Genomic DNA, 20,879 nt, shown 5'->3' on the forward strand with positions numbered 1-20,879 from the left:
CCATTACCTGTCCTCTCTTCCAGCTGATATTTAGTTTGTACTAAAATAGACTGGCATAACTTTACAATTTATACACAAATAACAACATAAACCAATAATGCATTGATATTATGCATGATAGGAGTGGACATTTCCACTCTACATCATTAATGAATGCATGATGAGACGCACACTATTACAAAGCTAATGAGTTCAATACAAACACTCAATAACAATTTCAATAACTTTATTAAAAATAGCAATCTTTATAAATCATGAAACCAACATCAAATGCACAATAATGCAAACACTTTTTACACACACACTCTTTAATGATATTTCCTAATATACAGTATAATTCCAAACAGAGAGAGAGAGAGAGAGAGAGAGAGAGAGAGAGAGAGAGAGAGAGAGAGAGAGAGAGAGAGAGAGAGAGAGAGAGAGAGAGAGAGAGAGAGAGAGAGAGAGAGAGAGAGAGAGAGAGAGAGAGAGAGAGAGAGTGATGAACTACCTGGGGTCATAAATGCAAAGTACAGGTATCAGTCAGGCAAAGCATAGTGCTTGCCTGTCTCATATGGAATGTAAAAACATGGCTTCATATCATTCCAGACCTGGGATTATGGCCAAAAGTTACCAAGCAGTGCTGAGCAAAATCCAGTAGAGTAATATTCAGTATCATTGAATTACTGACAAAGTAAAGATCATTATGTGCAATGATACTCACTACCTAGGAGCATTTCAGGTTACTACCAAGAGTCTGACCATGCTGGCAGGGATGGTTAGGCTACAACACATTACATACTTCTCCATTCAAATCAGTCAGCTGATTAAATGGTGAGTTAAACCATTTTGATCATCTAAATCATATTAAGGCATTGGATGAGACCTGGACAGCTTGGGTCAACACCATACATAGGTACTCCACTACTCTGTGGGAGACACTTGATTGTGGCAAGAGTCATCACAATACCAAACACCATCCTTGACAAAGCACAGCATGGCCCACTCATCCACAGGAACCCAGCCATCTCTAAGGAGCAAATTAATGCTGCCCAGTGTCACTCCTCATCACTTTTAGGGAATAAGAAGTAGATCCCACCACAGCACCATCTTTACATAGAATATAATACAGAGGATAGAGAAGGAATACAAACAGGGCACATGGTATGGTATAGAACACCAACCCTCACTTTTGGAAAACCCCAGCCACTCAGTAGGAGACTGAGTGGCTGGAATACATGGAATACAAAGTGCATGGAATACAGTAGTATTCCATGCAGTTTTTAATACATATAATATATTATAGTGAAAGGAACATATTTATATAACATATATATAAGGACGCTGCTTATCTTCTCGAGCTGCTGAAGGTCATGATCTGCTTCCTTTTCCTGCACCAGCTTTGATATCAAATCCTGCAGGAAACAACTGTGTTAATTCACATTTTGAATAAATCTAATAGATGAAATTTCACTTACAACACCTTATGTGTCTCTGGTGACTCATGGAGGACAGATACATCACCTGAGAGTAAATGGTCAGTGAAGAAGTTGACCCTTGATCCTGGCTAATCACATTAAGTACATTAAACACTCCTGTTAACTAATAAATGAGGGATAGATTTCTCTGGAAGGTTACATTACACTACTTCCCTGGCATTTGAAAACATTTTGCTCTACATGAACTCATATGGAAGCTTTACTGCAACATTAAATCTCAGCTAGATGCCAGATGGTGTAGCCTCCATCACAGAGCAAGGTAATGATATGAAGGCTTAGTACTTTGGTCAACACCTGAATAAGAACCGTTTGAGATGCAGCAGAGATCACTAACCTGCCAGCAATTGAATAAGAAGTGTGTGAGATGCAGCAGAGATCACTAACCTGCCAGCAATTGAATAAGAAGTGTGTGAGATGCAGCAGAAATCACTAATCTGCCATGACATGAATAAGAAGTGTGTGAGATGCAAAAGAGAGCACTAACCTGCAGAGTGGTTTTGCTTCATTTCCTCTCATTCATGATGGAGGCTGGCAAGGTCTAACTCGCGTTCTCGAGCTTGTTGCTTCATCACTCCTCGCTGCAACTGGTAGATGGTGATGTAGTCACCTGAAGAAGGATAAAATTCTTCATTAAAAGACCAAGGAAATGGCATACAGTAAACAGTAAACACTTCCTCCACTTCACTTTTACAGATGATTCAAATGAGCAAAAAACATGCACACACCGATGGACTCTGTCTCCTCATGCACTACAGCATGCTCAAGCTGCTACTTCCTGTCACTCAGCTCAGCCACCTCCTTCATGCTGCAAGTTAACCTGCTCTCCAGGACCCTGTGAGCCTCCTGCAGTTGTTGCAGCTTCTGTTAAAGCTCAGTTCCTCCCAATCCTGTTGTTTCTCCTGATAAAACAATAAGTTTGTTTCTCTCAACTTTTCTTAATACAGCCTCAATAAACAAATCCAATAACAATGCTTTTATTTTGTTATTAATTCAAAAAATTGAGCAACAGTGAGGAAAAATTATTTGCTTTATTATTAGAGAATATAAACTTTCTTACCTTTTGGTTCAGTTATGACATCTTCAGACAACTTTTCATGAGCAAGAGATTCTCCCAGCAGTTTGTTATACTTATCCCTCTCACAGTCTAGCTGAACCTGAAGACTGCTGCACTCACTCTCCAACCTGCTAACCTCAGATGTCAGTGTAGCCACTTGACCCAGCAATTTCCCCTTGGTATCTGTACCTGGAGGTGAAAAATTGATGCAACAGAGGGCCAGCCAAGAATGACCAATGGAAGTAATTAGACGTAATGTAAGAAGTGGGTATAAGACTAAGGGAAATAGAAGGGCAATGGAGAGAGGGTTAGATGCACCAGAAATGTCTGTGGAGCCAGGAAAAATTTAAACTTGTAACAGAGATAACTAAGAGCAACTGTGAATGAATAAATGTGATGTGGCCTCCACCCATGACTGGGAAAATGCAAAAGCAGCACCTCAGACACCAGGACCATGATGACTGGCAGCTCCCAAAATTAGCTGCTGGCTTTTGTACTCCTAGTCACCACAGGAGGCTCATCCACAGCTAATCCTATCAGCTGATCATCTTGGGTGAAGTAATTGTTTATCAGTCTGGCTGTTGAGTCCTGATGCAGAGATGTGTGTGTGTGTGTGTGTGTGTGTGTGTGTGTGTGTGTGTGTGTGTGTGTGTGTGTGTGTGTGTGTGTGTGTGTGTGTGCACTTTGGAAATCCTCCCTCCAAGGAGAATGTCAGTTTGATATACAAATATATATTCATGTGGATGGTAGCTCACATTTAGCTTCTGAGTTCTCACATGAAGACGTGCCATCCTTGTCTTTTTCCTCTGAGGGAGTGACTTTATACTCTGTGATAAGTGCATGCAGCTCACTATTCTGTCTTGTGATGTTTTTTATTTCTATCTGTGAAAGACACAAGAAGGCAGTAAGTTAACTTGTTTAACATGCCACATCATTTTATATATATTATGCCAAGTTTAAACAGGAAAGCCTCACCAGAAGCATCAACTAAAGACCAAAGTGATTAACAAATCTTTCACTTTACCACCCTTAATGACAAAAGCTGCTGATGTAGCATCCCATCCATATCCTGCATTTTTACACCTTCATGATTCCAACACTGCATCATTTGTTCATGTCTTAAAGACACGGTCATGACAGAGTAGTCCTCACACTCCTGTCAGTGCTCTTCTGCATACACTTGAGCCTTGCACACTCCAAGCATTCCTTCCACTCATCCTTCCACATCTAAAGCACCATAGTACTCTCCACCCATTTTTAAGGAAACTGTCTCCATGCATAAACAAACACACAACCTCACGTACTCCATGTATTGTTTTCAGTAATGATTAATCTTACAAAGTAAACCAAACTAATATACAAAGACACTTGTGGTACCTTTGAAAGTTTGAGCTTATCTTCTAGTTGTTTAATCAGCTCTGTCAACGTGATATTTTCTTGAGCAAGGTGGTCGTGGCTCAGGCCATTCTCTTCAAAGTGGCTGTGGTTGTGGACCGTCACCAGCTGACCACTAAGGGACTCTGTCTTCTCCCACAACACAGTGATCTCGCGCTCTTTCTGCAACGCCTTTTGCCTGGTGAACAGCGTGGCAAGTGCACATACATTAGAACAGTATGTGACCAATGACGTCTCCATTCTACATTGCCATGACAAGAATACAGGGCTTTACTGAACATAAACCAAGGACGCCTCCATTCTACATTGCCATGACAAGAATACGGGGCTTTACTGAACATAAACCAAGGACGCCTCCATTCTACATTGCCTTCCTTCTTATCTTTCTCCTTTCCTTCTCCATCTTCCTCCTCCTCCTCCTCCTCCTCCTCCTCTCCTTCCTCTTTCTTTCCACCTTCCTCCTCCTCTTGTGACTCTTCACTCTCTTCCTCCTCGTCCTCCTCCTCCCCTGTGCTTCCCTCCTCTGAAAGAAAAGACTTGTTTAAAAAGCAAGCAAATATAGTAGTAATAGTAAAAAAAAAGTCAAGTAAATGAAAGTTTATACACATATGAAATTAGTGAAAATTTGACACCAAACATTCTCTATCTGTAACATTACATCAGAATGACGAGAACACAAGATATGAAAAGTGAAAGGGAATGATGTATATAACAAAGAAAAACACTGTATAATGACATATGACAGGAAAATAATCTTGTATACTTGAGTCCCTTAAATACTTGCTTCCTTGTATATTAACTCCCAAAATGCTCATTCCTTGTACTCTCATTTTCAAAACACCTCTTCCTTATATATTGTCACTCAAACACTCCTTTCTTGTACACTTATTCCCAAATCATTCCTGTCTTCCTGTATTCTCATTCTCCAAACACTCCTGCCTCTGCACACCCAGTTCCTCAAAACATTTCTTCATTGTTTACTCATTCCCCAAACACACCAACTTTCTTGTATACTTAGCTCTCAAAAGATGCATTTTTAAATATCCATAACTCCTTTTATTTTCATTCCCCAAACACTCCTGGCTGTGCACACTCCAGCACGTTAACACCACACACACATTCACACTCTTAATATCATCTGTCAGCCCCTAGTGGAAAGGGACAATCTTGTGGCCCACCATACTACACCTCAGGAGGTCAGACACAGCATTCAGTTAACAAAAAATCACATTAACACCCACTCCCCACAGAACATAGTAACACAAAATCAGATTAACACTCACCCCAACGTCACATTCACAAGACAAGTTCTCATCCCACAGCCGTAAACTGTTTGCGGCCACCTACGAGGACCTTGCCAAGAAGATGCTTGCCTACACAACCCCAACGGACACAGCTCTGTACCGGCGCATCCCGGCTAACACGACAGGCCTCGCCAGCATCCTCTTCTTCATCGAGCGACTCCAGAGGTGCTACATACCCACGGGGGAGAAGCCTGTTAGCATGGGAGTTGCTGCTGGCTGGTACATGTTGTCAGCTCTCCTACAACAAGGTGAGGACCTGTTGAGGTGTAAGACTGGTCAGTTCAAGTGTTGGAGCATTTAGTGTTTGGTAAGATGGCTGGTACATGTTGCCAGCCCTCCTACAGCAGGGTGAGGACCTGTTGGGGTATGAGACTAAGTTGAATGCAAGGGTAGTGGTGTTTAATGTTTGATAAGATGGGAATACAGAAAGACAGTTATTAAAGGATAGATTTAAAACTGGGAAACTTTACATGATACCTGGTGTATTTTCATAATTGAGCTGATATTAACTTGAATTAGTTCTGGCATGAGCAATATAAGCAAGTGGTGTTAATATGACTGATATGGATATCAAGTAATGTATTTAATTTTATCAGTAGTTCTCTTCATATGATGATATCAACAGTTTTCTTAGTAAGATATGAGATATAAATCTTTTAGAAATGATGAGAAAAACTCTTAAATTGCATTTTCATCTCTGAAACATTTTAAAATGGTCTTTTCTACATTTTTAAATTTAAAAAGATGTGTTACTTTCAAAGATTTTAAATTGCCTTTGCATCATCCTCCATGTCTTAAAATTGCCTTTTCATGGCATCTTTCCCTCCTCCTCTTCCTCCTGCAGGCTCCAACACCTACCCAATCAGCACTGCAGCACGGGTAATCTACTGGGTTGGCTACAGTGTGTCCCTCATTGTGTACACATCATACTCTGCCACACTGGTCTCACATCTTGCTGTGGAGCAGCCTGCACCTCTGCCATTCAGCAACCTGCGGGACCTGTCTAGGCAGTCAGGCTGGGATGCTGGATGCAACAACAATGACCTCTTCCAAGTGACAGCCTCGGTGGGTCCTTGGCTTCTTGCTGTGTGAACTGATATACCATCCAGTGGTTGAGAGTTGAGGAGAGAGAGAGAGAGAGAGAGAGAGAGAGAGAGAGAGAGAGAGAGAGAGAGAGAGAGAGAGAGAGAGAGAGAGAGAGAGAGAGAGAGAGAGAGAGAGAGAGAGAGAGAGAGAGAGAGAGAGAGAGAGAGAGAGAGAGAGAGAGAGAGAGAGAGAGAGAGAGAGAGAGAGAGAGAGAGAGAGAGAGAGAGAGAGAGAGAGAGAGAGAGAGAGAGAGAGAGAGAGAGAGAATTTTGTTCAGTGCCAGATTTAGGAGTCCACAAAAAGACCAGCTGCCCAGGAGCCTCCACAATCTGGGGTCTCCACAATCTGAGGAGTCTCCCACATAAATATTCTGTAAGTGAAAGAAACTTAAATTAATCAAACACTAGTTTTCTATGAACTAAATATTTTTTTTATTACTATCAAAATAACCACTTGTTTCATTTACACTAAATAAATATGTTCCTTTCACTATAATATATTATATGTATTAAAAACTGCATGGAATACAGATACAAAAATATTAATATAAATATTTCAGGTAGATGGCCTCCACACTCAGGCTGCTCACAGGCCTCCACAGACACAAATCCAGCCCTTGATTTGTAAATTAATTATTTTATTTAATTATTTATTTTTCCTTTGTAAGAGGAGCACTGCCTTAGGGAGGGAGAGAGAGAAAGAGAATAATAAAAAAAAAAAAAAACAGATGCCATTTCTTTAAGAAATGGCATCTGTAATAATAATCTGTTATATGCCATAATAAATTATGGCATATAACATAAAATGTTATATGCCATTTGATAACAGTTTTCTATAGATCTAAGTGTAACTCAGTAAGTTTGTAACACACAATCTCCCTCTCCTAAATCCAAATTGCTTTATTATCACTGGGAGAGGCTGGGATGGACTGGGAGAGGCTGGAATGCACTGAGAGAGGCTGGGATGGACTGGGAGAAGCTAGAATGCACTGGGAGAGGCTGGGATGGACTGGGAGAGGCTGGAATGCACTGAGAGAGGCTGGGATGGACTGGGAGAGGCTGAAATGCACTGGGAGAGGCTGGGATGGACTGGGAGAGGCTGGGATGGACTGGGAGAGTCTAGGATGCACTGGGAGAGGCTGGGATGGACTGGGAGGGGCTGGGATGGACTGGGAGAGGCTGGAATGCACTGAGAGAGGCTGGGATGGACTGGGAGAGGCTGGGATGGACTGGGAGAGGCTGGAATGCACTGAGAGAGGCTGGGATGGACTGGGAGAGGCTAGGATGCACTGGGAGAGGCTGGGATGAAAAGGCTGGGGCTGGGGCTGAGGCTGGGGGAAAAGGTCAAGAATGTTGGGTGTACTCGTATCTCCAAGACAGTCAGGAATACGAGTAGGGTGTTGCACCAATTGCTCTAGGTCATGGAGGATAGCAAAGTTGTAGGCTAGTTCACCAGGATGGTCAGTGAAGGGAGAGGAAAGCCAAAGCTGGTGGTGAACATTGAAGTCTCCAAGAATGGAGATCTCTGCAAAAGGGAAGAGGGTCAGAATGTGCTCCACTTTGGAAGTTAAGTAGTTAAAGAATTTCTTATAATCAGAGGAGTTAGGTGAGAGGTATACAGCACAGATAAATTTAGTATGAGAGTGACTCTGTAGTCGTAGCCAGATGGTGGAAAACTCAGAAGATTCAAGAGCGTGGGCACGAGAGCAGGTTAAATCATTGCGCACATAAACGCAGCATCCAGCTTTGGACTGAAAATGAGGATAGAGAAAGTAAGAGGGAACAGAAAAGGAGCTACTGTCAGTTGCCTCAGACACCTGAGTTTCAGTGAGGAAAAGAAGATGAGGTTTAGAAGAGGAGAGGTGGTGTTCTACAGATTGAAAATTAGATCTTTGACTGCGAATGTTGCAGAAGTTAATGAAAAAAAAGTTGAGGGGGTGTCAAGACACTTAGGGTCTTTGACAGAAAGGCAGTCTGACCTGGGGACATTTATGGTCCCCTCCCCAGATGGGGACTACGAGGCTGGTGTAGGAGTCGCCACGATGATTTTAAAATTTTTGAGTGAAGGGTGTGTGTGTTATTAGGTGCTTGTAGTTTTGTGTGGAGGAAGAGAGTTGTCTTTAGAGGGCAGGCTATGACTGCCCCCTTGTGTTGTGAGACACAAAGGGAAACGTTCAGCGAGGTCACAGCTGGGTTTAATGATAAGTTCACAGCACCCCCTGAACAGTGCTTTAGACCTCACTGGTAGTAATTATCATTTAGGCAGATGTCTACTGCCTCCTCATATATATATATATATATATATATATATATATATATATATATATATATATATATATATATATATATATATATATACCCAGCCAACATTGGATAATGGGAGGCATGTGGGTGTTTTGTGGGCTACTTTATGGGTCCCATGTGGGCTACCCACATTACTGTAAAACACAGGTTGTTCTTGGAGATTTAAACTTTTTGCATTTATAAATATTCATTCACATGACAGTAAAGATTCATTTTACTAACATGCCAGTTTCTCTTAAACCAAGCAATTTACGTGTAATCTTATCTTACAAATGGCTTGAGGCATTCTCTAACCCTCTTGGAAAGTTGACAGATATAAGTAATACTGCTAATTTTCATTGAAATATTAAAAGAAAATTAAATAAATAAATAAATAAATAAAATAAATAAATAAATAAATAAATAAAAATCTTTTGGTTCAGTGATGTTCCTCATTTTTTGTCCAAGGTTCTAACCATACCTAAACTAACTTAACAACACCAAAACTAACCTAACCATACCTGCTGTAACCTAACCATACCTAAACTAACTTGACCACACCAAAACTAACCTAACCATACCTGCTGTAATCTAACCATACCTAAACTAACTTAACCACATCCAAACCTAACTACACCCAAACTAACCTAACTGTACTTGCTGTAACCTAACCATACCCAAAACTAACCTAACTACACCCAACCATATCAAACCTAACCTAACCATACCTAAACTCAAGGCAAGGTATGGCGTGTCTAGCCAGTGGTAGCCATAATTATTTCCTATTTTCATCAATAAGAAAAGGCATTGAATTCAATTTAAAAAAACGTTTCAATTATTGTTAAAGGTTTGTAGAAAAGAATATATCAAGAGCTAGTGTTATTTCATAAGATAGGTAATGAAATACTGGCACATTAATAAAAGTGATATCAAGCCTCAATATACTGACATACGGTAATAACAGTGTAGTACCATCACAATCACCAGCACCACCACCTTACCATTTATATCACTAGACAACCACCTCTACACCGTACGTAATGTACTTTCCACATATAATGCATACCTTTGGGCAAATTGGTGTCAGCGGAGCATTGAATGAATGCCTCTTGGCACTTGCTGGGAGACTGGATGCCTTGGTAATCTGCAGGGATCACCACTTTTTAACACAGGCTAACTTCTTACTTTACACGTTATGGAAGGCATCAAGTATGGCTTCAAGCATTTTAAAGTATTCACAACATTGTCGAGTGCAATTTAAGATACCTTACTTCTGAACTGGTGTGAACCGCCAACGTACTGTTTACAGCACCCGCTGGGTTAAAACGTATGTTCACTTTTTAAATCTCTGGATTAAAGTATATTGCATTTTCAAGTTCAAAAATTAAAAATATTATTGCATAAAAATAATGCACTTTTTTTCTCTTTCCACAAGTTACCTCCAACAGATTATTAAAGGTAGGTGGAAAATTTATTTAGAGCATGATGAACCCAGCCGTTAGCAGGAAGGCGGCACAACAACGTCAGCGGCGCACCTACAGAGTGAGAAGAGATATTTTCGCTGAGTACGACGATGCTGAGTTACTGAAAAGATTCAGATTGGACCGTGCTGGTATTGTTGCAGTGACTGATATAGTGAGAGACAAGCTGCAAAGTAAAACTGAAAGAAATAGAGCCTTGACCCCTGAGATGGTGGCCATCACATTACGATATTTAGCCACAGGAAAAATGCAACAGTGCAGTTGTGATGATTTTGGAACAACGCAGCCCACTATCAGCCGTGCAATATCACAGACAATTGATGCACTGGCTGACCCAGAAGTAATCTGCCAGTTCGTGGCTTTCCCTCACACCCAGCGTGAAGTGCAGCAAAAACAGGCAGAGTTCATGCAAGTAACTCAGTTTCCCGGTGTTGTGGGAGTGATTGATGGCACTCATATAAGAATTGTGTCTCCTCATGTCGATGAACATGTATATGTGAACAGGAAACGCTATCACAGCATAAATGTGCAAGTAGTATTTGATGCTCACTATAAGATTCTTGACATTGTGGCAAGGTGGCCTGGCTCAGTCAACGATGCAAGAATACTAGATAAGTCAGCACTCAAACTGATGTTTGAGGAACAACATGTACCTGCAGGATGCTACCTTCCCGGGGACAGTGGCTATCCCTGTAAGCAGTGGCTCCTCACTCCTTACCTTCGCCCTCAAACTGTTGCACAAGCTAATTATAACAGGTGGGTTTATTTGTAAATAGTGTTCTGTTAGGTTTAGATATGCTTTGAACGAATCTAGTAGCTTTCTCCCCAGGGCCGCCCTCCCGCGTGTGCCCGCAGCCCCTACAAGAACCGGTCCCTGCCCCCCTTTGGGCACGCTCTCCTCCCAAGGCTAAGTCCCCGGGGCGTGGCCGCCCAAACTAACCCCCTCCTCCCAACAGTTCCAGTACCTTACGATGCAGCCGAGGGGACTGACGCCACCACCACCACTGCCACCACCGCCACAACAAGGGTTATTCGAGTGGGGAACATGCTTCAGGTGTTGCCCCAAGATGCCTCAGCCCCGCAGCCCCACTTCCCCATGATAGTGCAGGCAGGGAATGTCATACAGGTGAGAGAGAGAGAGAGAGAGAGAGAGAGAGAGAGAGAGAGAGAGAGAGAGAGAGAGAGAGAAAGTTTTTTACATACAGAAAGGAGAGACAGAGATAGAAAATCAATCTTACTACTACTACTACTACTTCTGAGCACCTCCTTCCTCTCAGGTTGTTCCAGCTGACAACACGCAGGTATTAGGGGCAGAAGTCGTTGGAGTTGGTCGGGTCATGCAAGTGGTCGGAGTCCCAGGCTTTCCCCCGACCCCAGCCCCAGACCCCTGCCCCAGCCACCCCTCTCCCTGTGACCCCTGCCCAGTCATCCCTCACCCCCTCCTGCCCCCATGCGGTGCTGCCAGCGGGGGTGATGGGAGGTGGAGGTGGGCCACACACACCTGGGTTAGCTGTGGCTTGGCTTATCTCCCTCCTCAGCAGGTGAGAGAGAGAGAGAGTGTATATACATCTGTTGTTATTGTATTTATTTGTCTATATTTTCCTTACAGAGTGATTGATTGATTAAATGATATATATTGGTGTTAATATATACAGACAGACTGGTATATAGACATTCTGATATGTGATGGCCAGTCCATGGAGCACAAGGTCTTTGTGGACTAATGAATATTTTACACTAAGGTTTAAGACCAGTGTTTTATTCAGCTATCATGAAAAAAAAGAAAAAGACAGTACATAATTATTTAGTAAGTAATTCATAACTTTAACCCAATCAAATTATAGATACATGCAAAAAAGAATTATATCAATAACAAAAGTAAATAATAATAATAATAATAATAATAACTATTACAAATTACAAACAATTACATATGTTTATAATAGTAGAGCTGATTACAATTTGAAAACTAATAAATACAATGAATAATTACTTGTTAAGTGTTGTTTTATCAGTAATTTAAAGGAATGTAATGGTTTGTTTTTAACTGTGTCCGAGAGCCGGGTCCAGTGCTTGGTTCCTCGTGAGACGACACTCTGTTGGGCACGGGAGGTTCAGCAGAAGGGTGTCCTCAAGTTACCTGTCTGTCTTAACTGAATATCATGAGCCCGTGTCTCTTGTGTTTGTATTAAGAGCTTTGTATACAAACGCCAAGGTCTGGAATACAGTAATGTCTCCAGTTTCTAGGAGTTTAAGATCCACTGCTATGTTCGGACTTGTTACTGTTTGTCTTATTCCAAATTAGCTTTTTTGGGGCAAGAAATAATTTATGAGTGTAGGTTGCACTAGGAGAAAGAGAGAGAGAGAGAGAGAGAGAGAGAGAGAGAGAGAGAGAGAGAGAGAGAGAGAGAGAGAGAGAGAGAGAGAGAGAGAGAGAGAGAGAGAGAGAGAGAGAGAGAGAGAGAGAGAATGTTTGATATTATTATTATTATTATTATTATTATTATTATTATTATTATTATTATTATTATTATTATTATTATTATTATTATTATTATTATTACTGCTACATATTTCTCTCTCTCTCTCTCTCTCTCTCTCTCTCTCTCTCTCTCTCTCTCTCTCTCTCTCTCTCTCTCTCTCTCTCTCTCTCTCTCTCTCTCTCTCTCTCTCTCTCTCTCTCTCTCTCTCTCTCTCTCTCTCTCTCTTACAATAATAGTTTTACCCTTCTCTCTCATCCTCTCTCCCACTTCCACTCACTCACTCTCTCCCTCCTTTTGCAGCAAATCCCGAGGATCAACGAGGACATGGTGGACCCAGAGATTGCAGCAGCAGCAAGAGAGAGAGAGAGAAGCAAGAGAGGAGGGAGAGGAAGGAGAGGAGGAGGAGAGAGAGGGAGGCCAGGAGGGAGGCACGTCAGAGAGAGAGGGAGAGGAAGAGGTTGATTCTGTTACAACAACAACTGCAACAACAACAACAGTTAGTCAGTGAGGAGGGGGAGGGGCCGTCCTCTGATGCTGAGGATGAGGTATTGTTCAGGGTAAGTAGTAGTAGTAATGCATCATTTTTAAACTTTCCGAGATAATCTTATTTCAACAGGTAGAGATGAAAAAGTCCTCTAACTGACAAAAAAAAAACATTATCTATTTATTTTGTTATGTAGGCCAGCCAGCCGTGGGGGGGGACAAAACTTCAATAAAAGAGACTCTCTGAGGTGTGGCTCCCCAAAATAGAATTGCAAATGGTAGCCAGAATTTACATGAATACTGGAGGGTGCTGTCAGGCCAAACCAGCTCCCCATCTGTGCCTATGCAGTGTCTGGCCAGCCACTAGTGTGTTTTGGGGGCTCAGACCAGCAGATTCCCACTGTTTATTCACTGTTTGTGTTGATGCAGTGTCTGGCCAGCCACTTGTGTGTTTTGGGGGCTCAGACCAGCAGATTCCCAGTGTTTATTCACTGTTTGTGTTGATGCAGTGTCTGGCCAGCCACTTGTGTGTTTTGGGGGCTCAGACCAGCAGATTCCCAGTGTTTATTCACTGTTTGTGTTGATTTAGTGTTTGGCCAGCCACTTGTGTGTTTTGGGGGCTCAGACCAGCAGATTCCCACTGTTTATTCACTGTTTGTGTTGATCTAGTGTTTGGCCAGCCACTTGTGTGTATGTAGGGGACTCAGACCAGCAGATTCCCACTGTTTATCCACTGTTTGTGTTGATGCAGTGTTTGGCCAGCCACTTGTGTGTTTTGGGGGCTCAGACCAGCAGATTCCTACTATTTATCCACTGTTTGTGTTGATCTAGTGTTTGGCCAGCCACTTGTGTCTATGTAGGGGATTCAGACCAGCAGATTCCCACTGTTTATCCACTGTTTGTGTTGATCTAGTGTTTGGCCAGCCAGTTGTGTGTTTTGGGGGCTCAGACCAGCAGATTCCCACTGTTTATTCACTGTTTGTGTTGATCTAGTGTTTGGCCAGCCACTTGTGTGTTTTGGGGGCTCAGACCAGCAGATTCTCACTGTTTATTCACTGTTTGTGTTGATCTAGTGTTTGGCCAGCCACTTGTGTGTATGTAGGGGACTCAGACCAGCAGATTCCCACTGTTTATCCATTGTTTGTGTTGATGCAGTGTTTAGCCAGCCACTTGTGTGTATGTAGGGGACTCAGACCAGCAGATTCCCACTGTTTATCCACTGTTTGTGTTGATGCAGTGTTTGGCCAGCCACTTGTGTGTATGTAGGGGACTCAGACCAGCAGATTCCCACTGTTTATTCACTGTTTGTGTTGATGCAGTATTTGGCCAGCCACTTGTGTGTATGTAGCGGACTCAGACCAGCAGATTCCCACTGTTTATCCACTGTTTGTGTTGATGCAGTGTTTGGCCAGCCACTTGTGTGTTTTGGGGGCTCAGACCAGCAGATTCCTACTATTTATCCACTGTTTGTGTTGATCTAGTGTTTGGCCAGCCACTTGTGTTTATGTAGGGGACTCAGACCAGCAGATTCCCACTGTTTATCCACTGTTTGTGTTGATCTAGTGTTTGGCCAGCCATTTGTGTGTTTTGGGGGCTCAGACCAGCAGATTCCCACTGTTTATTCACTGTTTGTGTTGATCTAGTGTTTGGCCAGCCACTAGTGTGTTTTGGGGGCTCAGACCAGCAGATTCTCACTGTTTATTCACTGTTTGTGTTGATCTAGTGTTTGGCCAGCCACTTGTGTGTATGTAGGGGACTCAGACCAGCAGATTCCCACTGTTTATTCACTGTTTGTGTTGATGCAGTATTTGGCCAGCCACTTGTGTGTATGTAGCGGACTCAGACCAGCAGATTCCCACTGTTTATCCACTGTTTGTGTTGATGCAGTGTTTGGCCAGCTACTTGTGTGTTTTGGGGGCTCAGACCAGCAGATTCCTACTATTTATCCACTGTTTGTGTTGATCTAGTGTTTGGCCAGCCACTTGTGTTTATGTAGGGGACTCAGACCAGCAGATTCCCACTGTTTATCCACTGTTTGTGTTGATCTAGTGTTTGGCCAGCCACTTGTGTGTATGTAGGGGACTCAGACCAGCAGATTCCCACTGTTTATTCACTGTTTGTGTTGATCTAGTGTTTGGCCAGCCACTAGTGTGTTTTGGGGCTCAGACCAGCAGATTCTCACTGTTTATTCACTGTTTGTGTTGATCTAGTGTTTGGCCAGCCACTTGTGTGTATGTAGGGGACTCAGACCAGCAGATTCCCACTGTTTATTCACTGTTTGTGTTGATGCAGTATTTGGCCAGCCACTTGTGTGTATGTAGCGGACTCAGACCAGCAGATTCCCACTGTTTATCCACTGTTTGTGTTGATGCAGTGTTTGGCCAGCCACTTGTGTGTTTTGGGGGCTCAGACCAGCAGATTCCTACTATTTATCCACTGTTTGTGTTGATCTAGTGTTTGGCCAGCCACTTGTGTTTATGTAGGGGACTCAGACCAGCAGATTCCCACTGTTTATCCACTGTTTGTGTTGATCTAGTGTTTGGCCAGCCACTTGTGTGTATGTAGGGGACTCAGACCAGCAGATTCCCACTGTTTATTCACTGTTTGTGTTGATCTAGTGTTTGGCCAGCCACTTGTGTGTATGTAGGGGACTCAGACCAGCAGATTCCCACTGTTTATCCATTGTTTGTGTTGATGCAGTGTTTGGCCAGCCACTTGTGTGTATGTAGGGGACTCAGACCAGCAGATTCCCACTGTTTATCCACTGTTTGTGTTGATGCAGTGTTTGGCCAGCCACTTGTGTGTATGTAGGGGACTCAGACCAGCAGATTCCCACTGTTTATTCACTGTTTGTGTTGATGCAGTGTTTGGCCAGCCACTTGTGTGTATGTAGGGGACTCAGACCAGCAGATTCCCACTGTTTATCCACTGTTTGTGTTGATGCAGTGTTTGGCCAACCACTTGTGTGTTTTGGGGGCTCAGACCAGCAGATTCCTACTATTTATCCACTGTTTGTGTTGATCTAGTGTTTGGCCAGCCACTTGTGTTTATGTAGGGGACTCAGACCAGCAGATTCCCACTGTTTATCCACTGTTTGTGTTGATCTAGTGTTTGGCCAGCCACTTGTGTGTTTTGGGGGCTCAGACCAGCAGATTCCCACTGTTTATTCACTGTTTGTGTTGATCTAGTGTTTGGCCAGCCACTAGTGTGTTTTGGGGGCTCAGATCAGCAGATTCTCACTGTTTATTCACTGTTTGTGTTGATGCAGTGTTTGGCCAGCCACTTGTGTGTATGTAGGGGACTCAGACCAGCAGATTCCCACTGTTTATCCATTGTTTGTGTTGATGCAGTGTTTGGCCAGCCACTTGTGTGTATGTAGGGGACTGAGACAAGTTTATTTAATGTTCAGTGACCCGTTTGCAGGCACAGGGGTGTTGACGAGCTGGGTGTGCAGGAGACAGACAATTACAAAGGTTTACAGTTCAAATGGTACATGTATCTTCAAAATACAGATAATAAGTAGATAAATATTGAAATTAATATAGAGTACCATTCTTTATTTAACACTTAACCAAACTTAACCAACATACACACACACGCTAACTCAGACAGTTCCCTAACTACCTTACCATCCCGCAGGAGGCCATGTCGGAGGTGCCGGTGGTGGGGTCGCCAGTTCCGGAGTACGAGGTGGAGGAGGAAAAGGAAGAGGAGGACGAGGAGGAGGCACGGATAAGGAAGAAGAAAAGATTATTAGCTGTAGCCCTCCCTCCAGCTGATAAGGGGATAAGCCATAGTAAGCCACAGCTTACTATGTTCAACAGGTGCGTGTGTGTGTGTGTGTGTGTGTGTGTGTGTGTGTGTGTGTGTGTGTGTGTGTGTGTGTGTGTGTGTGTGTGTGTGTGTGTGTTTTGTGTGGTCATTTCACTATCTATCTATCTGTTTAGTTTGTCTCCATCTGTCTGTCTTTCTGTCATTGGTCTGTCTGTCTGTCTGTGTATTGCAATGATTTTTCAGTTATGTATTTTATTTTTTATTCTTGTGTACTTGTGTCTGTCTGTATGTATGTATGTATCAGTCAGTGAGTCAGTCAGTCAGTCACTCAGTTAGTCAGTTAGTCAGTCATTCAGTCAGTCAGTTAGTCAGTCATTCAGTCAGTTAGTGAGTTAGTCAGTTAGTCAGTCTGTCAGTCACTCACACAGTGTTAATCCTCCTCCTCCTCCTCCTCCTCCTCCTCCTCCTCCTCCTCCTCCTCCTCCTCCTCCTCCTCCTCCTCGTCCACCTCCTCCTCCTCCTCCTCCTCCTCCTCCTCCTCCTCCTCCTCCTCCTCCTCCTCCTCCTCCTCCTCCTCCTCCTCCTCCTGTTCCCCACCACCCCTGCCGAGAGGTGAGTGTATGTACGTGTGTGTGTGTGTGTGTGTAGTAATAATAGTAATGCTATGTACATATATAAATACTGTTAATATTATTGATAAAAAATATTGATGATGATGATGATGATGATTCAGTGGTGATTATGAAAATGTGCATTACAATATAGGGTAGATATTATTGTTATTACCTGTGTGTGTGTGTGTGTGTGTGTGTGTGTGTGTGTGTGTGTGTGTTTGTTTGTGTGTGTGTGTGTGTGTGTGTATGTATGTGTGTGTTTGAGGAATAATTGAATAATTGAATAATTGATGCTCTCTCCTTTGCTATTCATTATATACATGGACAGATGCCTGAAGGAAGTGTGTGTAAGGGAGGATAAAGAGATCATGCTGGCCTATGCAGACGATGTCGCTGTCGTGACAGGAAGCCAACAAGATCTTCAAGAGGCCATGACAAGATGGAATGATGTTTTAAATAGGGAAGGAATGAGAATGAACAAACAAAAAACTTATTTACTAGTGGACAAGCAACAAGTGATGGTGTGGCTCTGAGCCACTGTAGTAGGGATGTTATGGTTTAAGTGTAGGAAGTTGCAAATGCTCACCTAACAATTGCACCTTAGTAGAAAAACACAAACAGGAAGTTTATGCAAGTTTTGATCCTTATATAAAATGTTGTATTGCATCAAACCTCCATACATTACTGTCTCTATCCAGTATGAGACCGGTGTTCAGGAAGCACAAGCATGTGCTGAATAACAAGAAGCCGGCATTGGTGAAGGTGACAACATTTCATCTATTTATACATACTTTTTATTATTAAAGCTTATCTTATAATTATTTCTGAAGAGATTGACTAATTTTTGTAGTATTTATGACTTAGAACTATGATAAAGCTATGAATTGATATAATTCCTGATTTGTTTTATCTTTTCATTATCCTTCCTTTGTTAATTGAGCATTTTATATTACTTAGCTTAAAAATGCAAGAACGGTTCAGAAGTATCCAACCTTGGGCTAAGGGCCAAAATTATGGTATCATTCAAAATGTCCTTCAAAGAAAGCCCTCTGTAATCCAACACACTTAGCCCATTAATCCTTCCATTTCTCATCAATTTGTTCAACATTCATATTTTTCCCTTATAGGGTTGAACAATTTTCATGGGTTCAGAGCAAAAGGCTTCCTCATTCCTCCCCAAGGTATTCTCGGATGGTAAGCAGGTTTGACTCTGGAGCAAACCTGACCAAGGGCTACTGCCCAAGGCTACAGAGGTTCCTCTCCCTGAGGCTGAATGCACCATGTGAGATGGTTCTGTTATGTGGATGAATGTCATGGTGGATAGCAGTGCCACCACATTCCTACAATCATCCATCACTCCACTGCTCAAATGCTTCTGCAACCAATGATAGGTATGCTGCCACATTCTGCATGGTCTCCTTGGCTCTCAGATAAGGATACTGTCAACAGGTTTGGGATTGCCAAAAAATCATAAGGAGCTATGTCTGAAAAGTCCAGAGAGAGAGAGAGAGAGAAAGAATGAGCAAGAGAAAGAGTAGGATGAAGCAAAGGAAGAGTCAAGATGGAGGAAGAGAGAGTAGGACAAGAAAAAACAACAAATAAATCCCCTACACGTCTTGTCTCCATTCACACAAGCCATGAAAAGCTTGTCCATCCCTGAGTGCTCAGAAGCAGTGTTCCACTGATGATGTGGAAACTTGAGACACCCAATCATTTAATGGGCTTTAGTAGGTTTTGTCACCAGTCTTCTGTGTGTCACTGACTACATTTTGAAATTTTTATCTGTTCTATTTAATTTTGTGTGTATGTACACAATGTTTATGGTCAATAAACTATTTATAAAACTATTTATCTGTGTGAGTAAGATAAAAGCAGTTATTGTTATTATTATTATTATTATTATTATTATTATTATTATTATTATTATTATTATTACACATTTTCCTCCTTGTATTTAAATATTATTATTATTATTATTATTATTATTATTATTATTATCATGAATTGTTCTTGTTTATAAATAAAATACTGTAACTGATTATTATTTTTTTTATCATTCATTTAGACTCTCTCTCTCTCTCTCTCTCTCTCTCTCTCTCTCTCTCTCTCTCTCTCTCTCTCTCTCTCTCTCTCTCTCTCTCTCTCTCTCTCTCTCTCTCTCTCATAAAATGACTGGTGAGGAACTCTAATAATTAAAGTGCTAAAAAATCCATTAAACTACGAGAAATAAGACAAATAATTAATGACACACCTAATAACACAAACAAGGAGTAATAAACAAAACTTAAGCCAGAAAACACGAAAAGATAAAACTATCATATAAAGAAATACGAAGTTAAAAAAAAAATCATGAATATCAAATAAATAACTCACATATAATCAATAAACACGTAAGGAACAGTAAATAAACAATTAAGCCATTCATTGCAAGGGCCACAGTCAGAAAGTGAAAAAAAAAAAAAATGCTTAGTTAAATACCGAGGCTAAATAAAACAAGGAATTAGACAAATGACAAATAATTAATAAATACATAAGGAATAATGAATAAACAAAAATTAAGCCAGGAAGACTATTATAATTATTGCAAGGAGACGATATGTATGTATGTATGTATTGTATGTAATTCGAGGTTAAAATGGCTCAAATCTGACCCAACAGCAGGCCATAAGTGAAGGTGTTCCTCAAGGCAGGGAGGGGGGGGGGGGAGCAATGAATAGGGGAGGGGCTATAAACTATTGGGGGGGTATTAATTAATGACGCATCCAGTTTAGCGTGTGTGTATATTTCGCGTTGTGATAATTTAAAGGTTTTCTCGCGTTTTTATCTTTATTTATTGATTGATTTTATTTATTTATTTTATTTTTTTGGCAGGTGTTATATTTGTTGAGTGTTTTAAGTAACTGTGGCTCATTGCATCAAAACTCCATTCATTACCTTCGTGGGAAGGTTCAATTTGGCAAGGTTTTATTTCGCATTTTGGGTTTTGTAGTAAATTATGCATTTTCTCATATTTTTCTTTGCTGGTATTGTCCCTTCCACGCCATATATGACTGGAAAGTTGGGGGCGCCTTCCCCCCCCCCCCCCACCCTCCACTGCTACGTTTTTTTTTCTTAATCAGTCAGTCAACCAATCAATCAATCCCTTCATGAATCATACCCATTTCCAGGTGTCACCCCCACCCATACATCTCTCATTCTGTCATGTATGAACAAGTGCTAAGGGCAAGCTGAACAAGTACAAAGGGCAAGCCAGCTGTCTCTTTTAATATTCTTGCCTGAAATAACATTACAAATGAGGGTCTATTAATCATCCATTAAATAATCCATTTTTATTGCTTTCTCATTCTTCTTCCTCTGTGTATTGTTAAATTGGATGGTTATATCATTGTCCCTTCCTGTGTTTTAGTGTGCCATTACCTGTCCTCTCTTCCAGCTGATATTTAGT

At 41.7% G+C, this 20,879-nt stretch overlaps 3 protein-coding genes across 4 annotated transcripts; 2 read left to right on the top strand and 1 right to left on the bottom strand.

Moving 5' to 3' along the window:
- Positions 1–209: 209 nt before the first annotated feature.
- On the bottom strand, positions 210–9,892 carry LOC135088816 (uncharacterized). 2 transcript variants are annotated; one of them, XR_010261124.1, is made up of 8 exons: positions 9,666–9,892; positions 6,090–6,687; positions 5,211–5,487; positions 3,910–4,450; positions 2,536–2,721; positions 2,204–2,377; positions 1,963–2,085; positions 210–1,394 (listed from the first exon to the last, which is right to left on the bottom strand). XR_010261124.1 is itself a non-coding variant. In XM_063983876.1 (7 exons), the coding sequence occupies exons 2-5, from the start codon at positions 4,165–4,167 to the stop codon at positions 2,343–2,345; spliced, it is 606 nt and encodes a 201-aa protein (XP_063839946.1). In that variant the 5' UTR covers positions 4,168–4,450; positions 5,211–5,350; the 3' UTR covers positions 210–1,394; positions 1,963–2,085; positions 2,204–2,342. The 2 variants fall into 2 exon arrangements, 1 of the variants encoding a protein (XP_063839946.1); XM_063983876.1 differs by lacking the exons at positions 6,090–6,687; positions 9,666–9,892 and adding an exon at positions 3,288–3,414 and having other exon boundaries at positions 5,211–5,350.
- On the top strand, positions 5,293–6,485 carry LOC135088820 (glutamate receptor 4-like). The gene is made up of 2 exons (XM_063983886.1): positions 5,293–5,479; positions 6,076–6,485. Exons 1-2 carry the CDS (start codon positions 5,293–5,295, stop codon positions 6,321–6,323), a joined length of 435 nt encoding a protein of 144 aa, XP_063839956.1. The 3' UTR covers positions 6,324–6,485.
- A 51-nt stretch (positions 9,893–9,943) lies between the features above and the next one.
- Positions 9,944–19,472, top strand: LOC135088812 (putative nuclease HARBI1). The gene is made up of 6 exons (XM_063983873.1): positions 9,944–10,836; positions 11,037–11,206; positions 11,358–11,621; positions 12,864–13,120; positions 16,686–16,870; positions 17,763–19,472. The coding sequence occupies exons 1-2, from the start codon at positions 10,082–10,084 to the stop codon at positions 11,068–11,070; spliced, it is 789 nt and encodes a 262-aa protein (XP_063839943.1). The 5' UTR covers positions 9,944–10,081; the 3' UTR covers positions 11,071–11,206; positions 11,358–11,621; positions 12,864–13,120; positions 16,686–16,870; positions 17,763–19,472.
- The last annotated feature ends 1,407 nt before the right edge of the window (positions 19,473–20,879 follow it).

Source organism: Scylla paramamosain, chromosome 31 (assembly GCF_035594125.1).
Source record: "Scylla paramamosain isolate STU-SP2022 chromosome 31, ASM3559412v1, whole genome shotgun sequence".
Taxonomy (NCBI): Eukaryota; Metazoa; Arthropoda; class Malacostraca; order Decapoda; family Portunidae; genus Scylla; species Scylla paramamosain.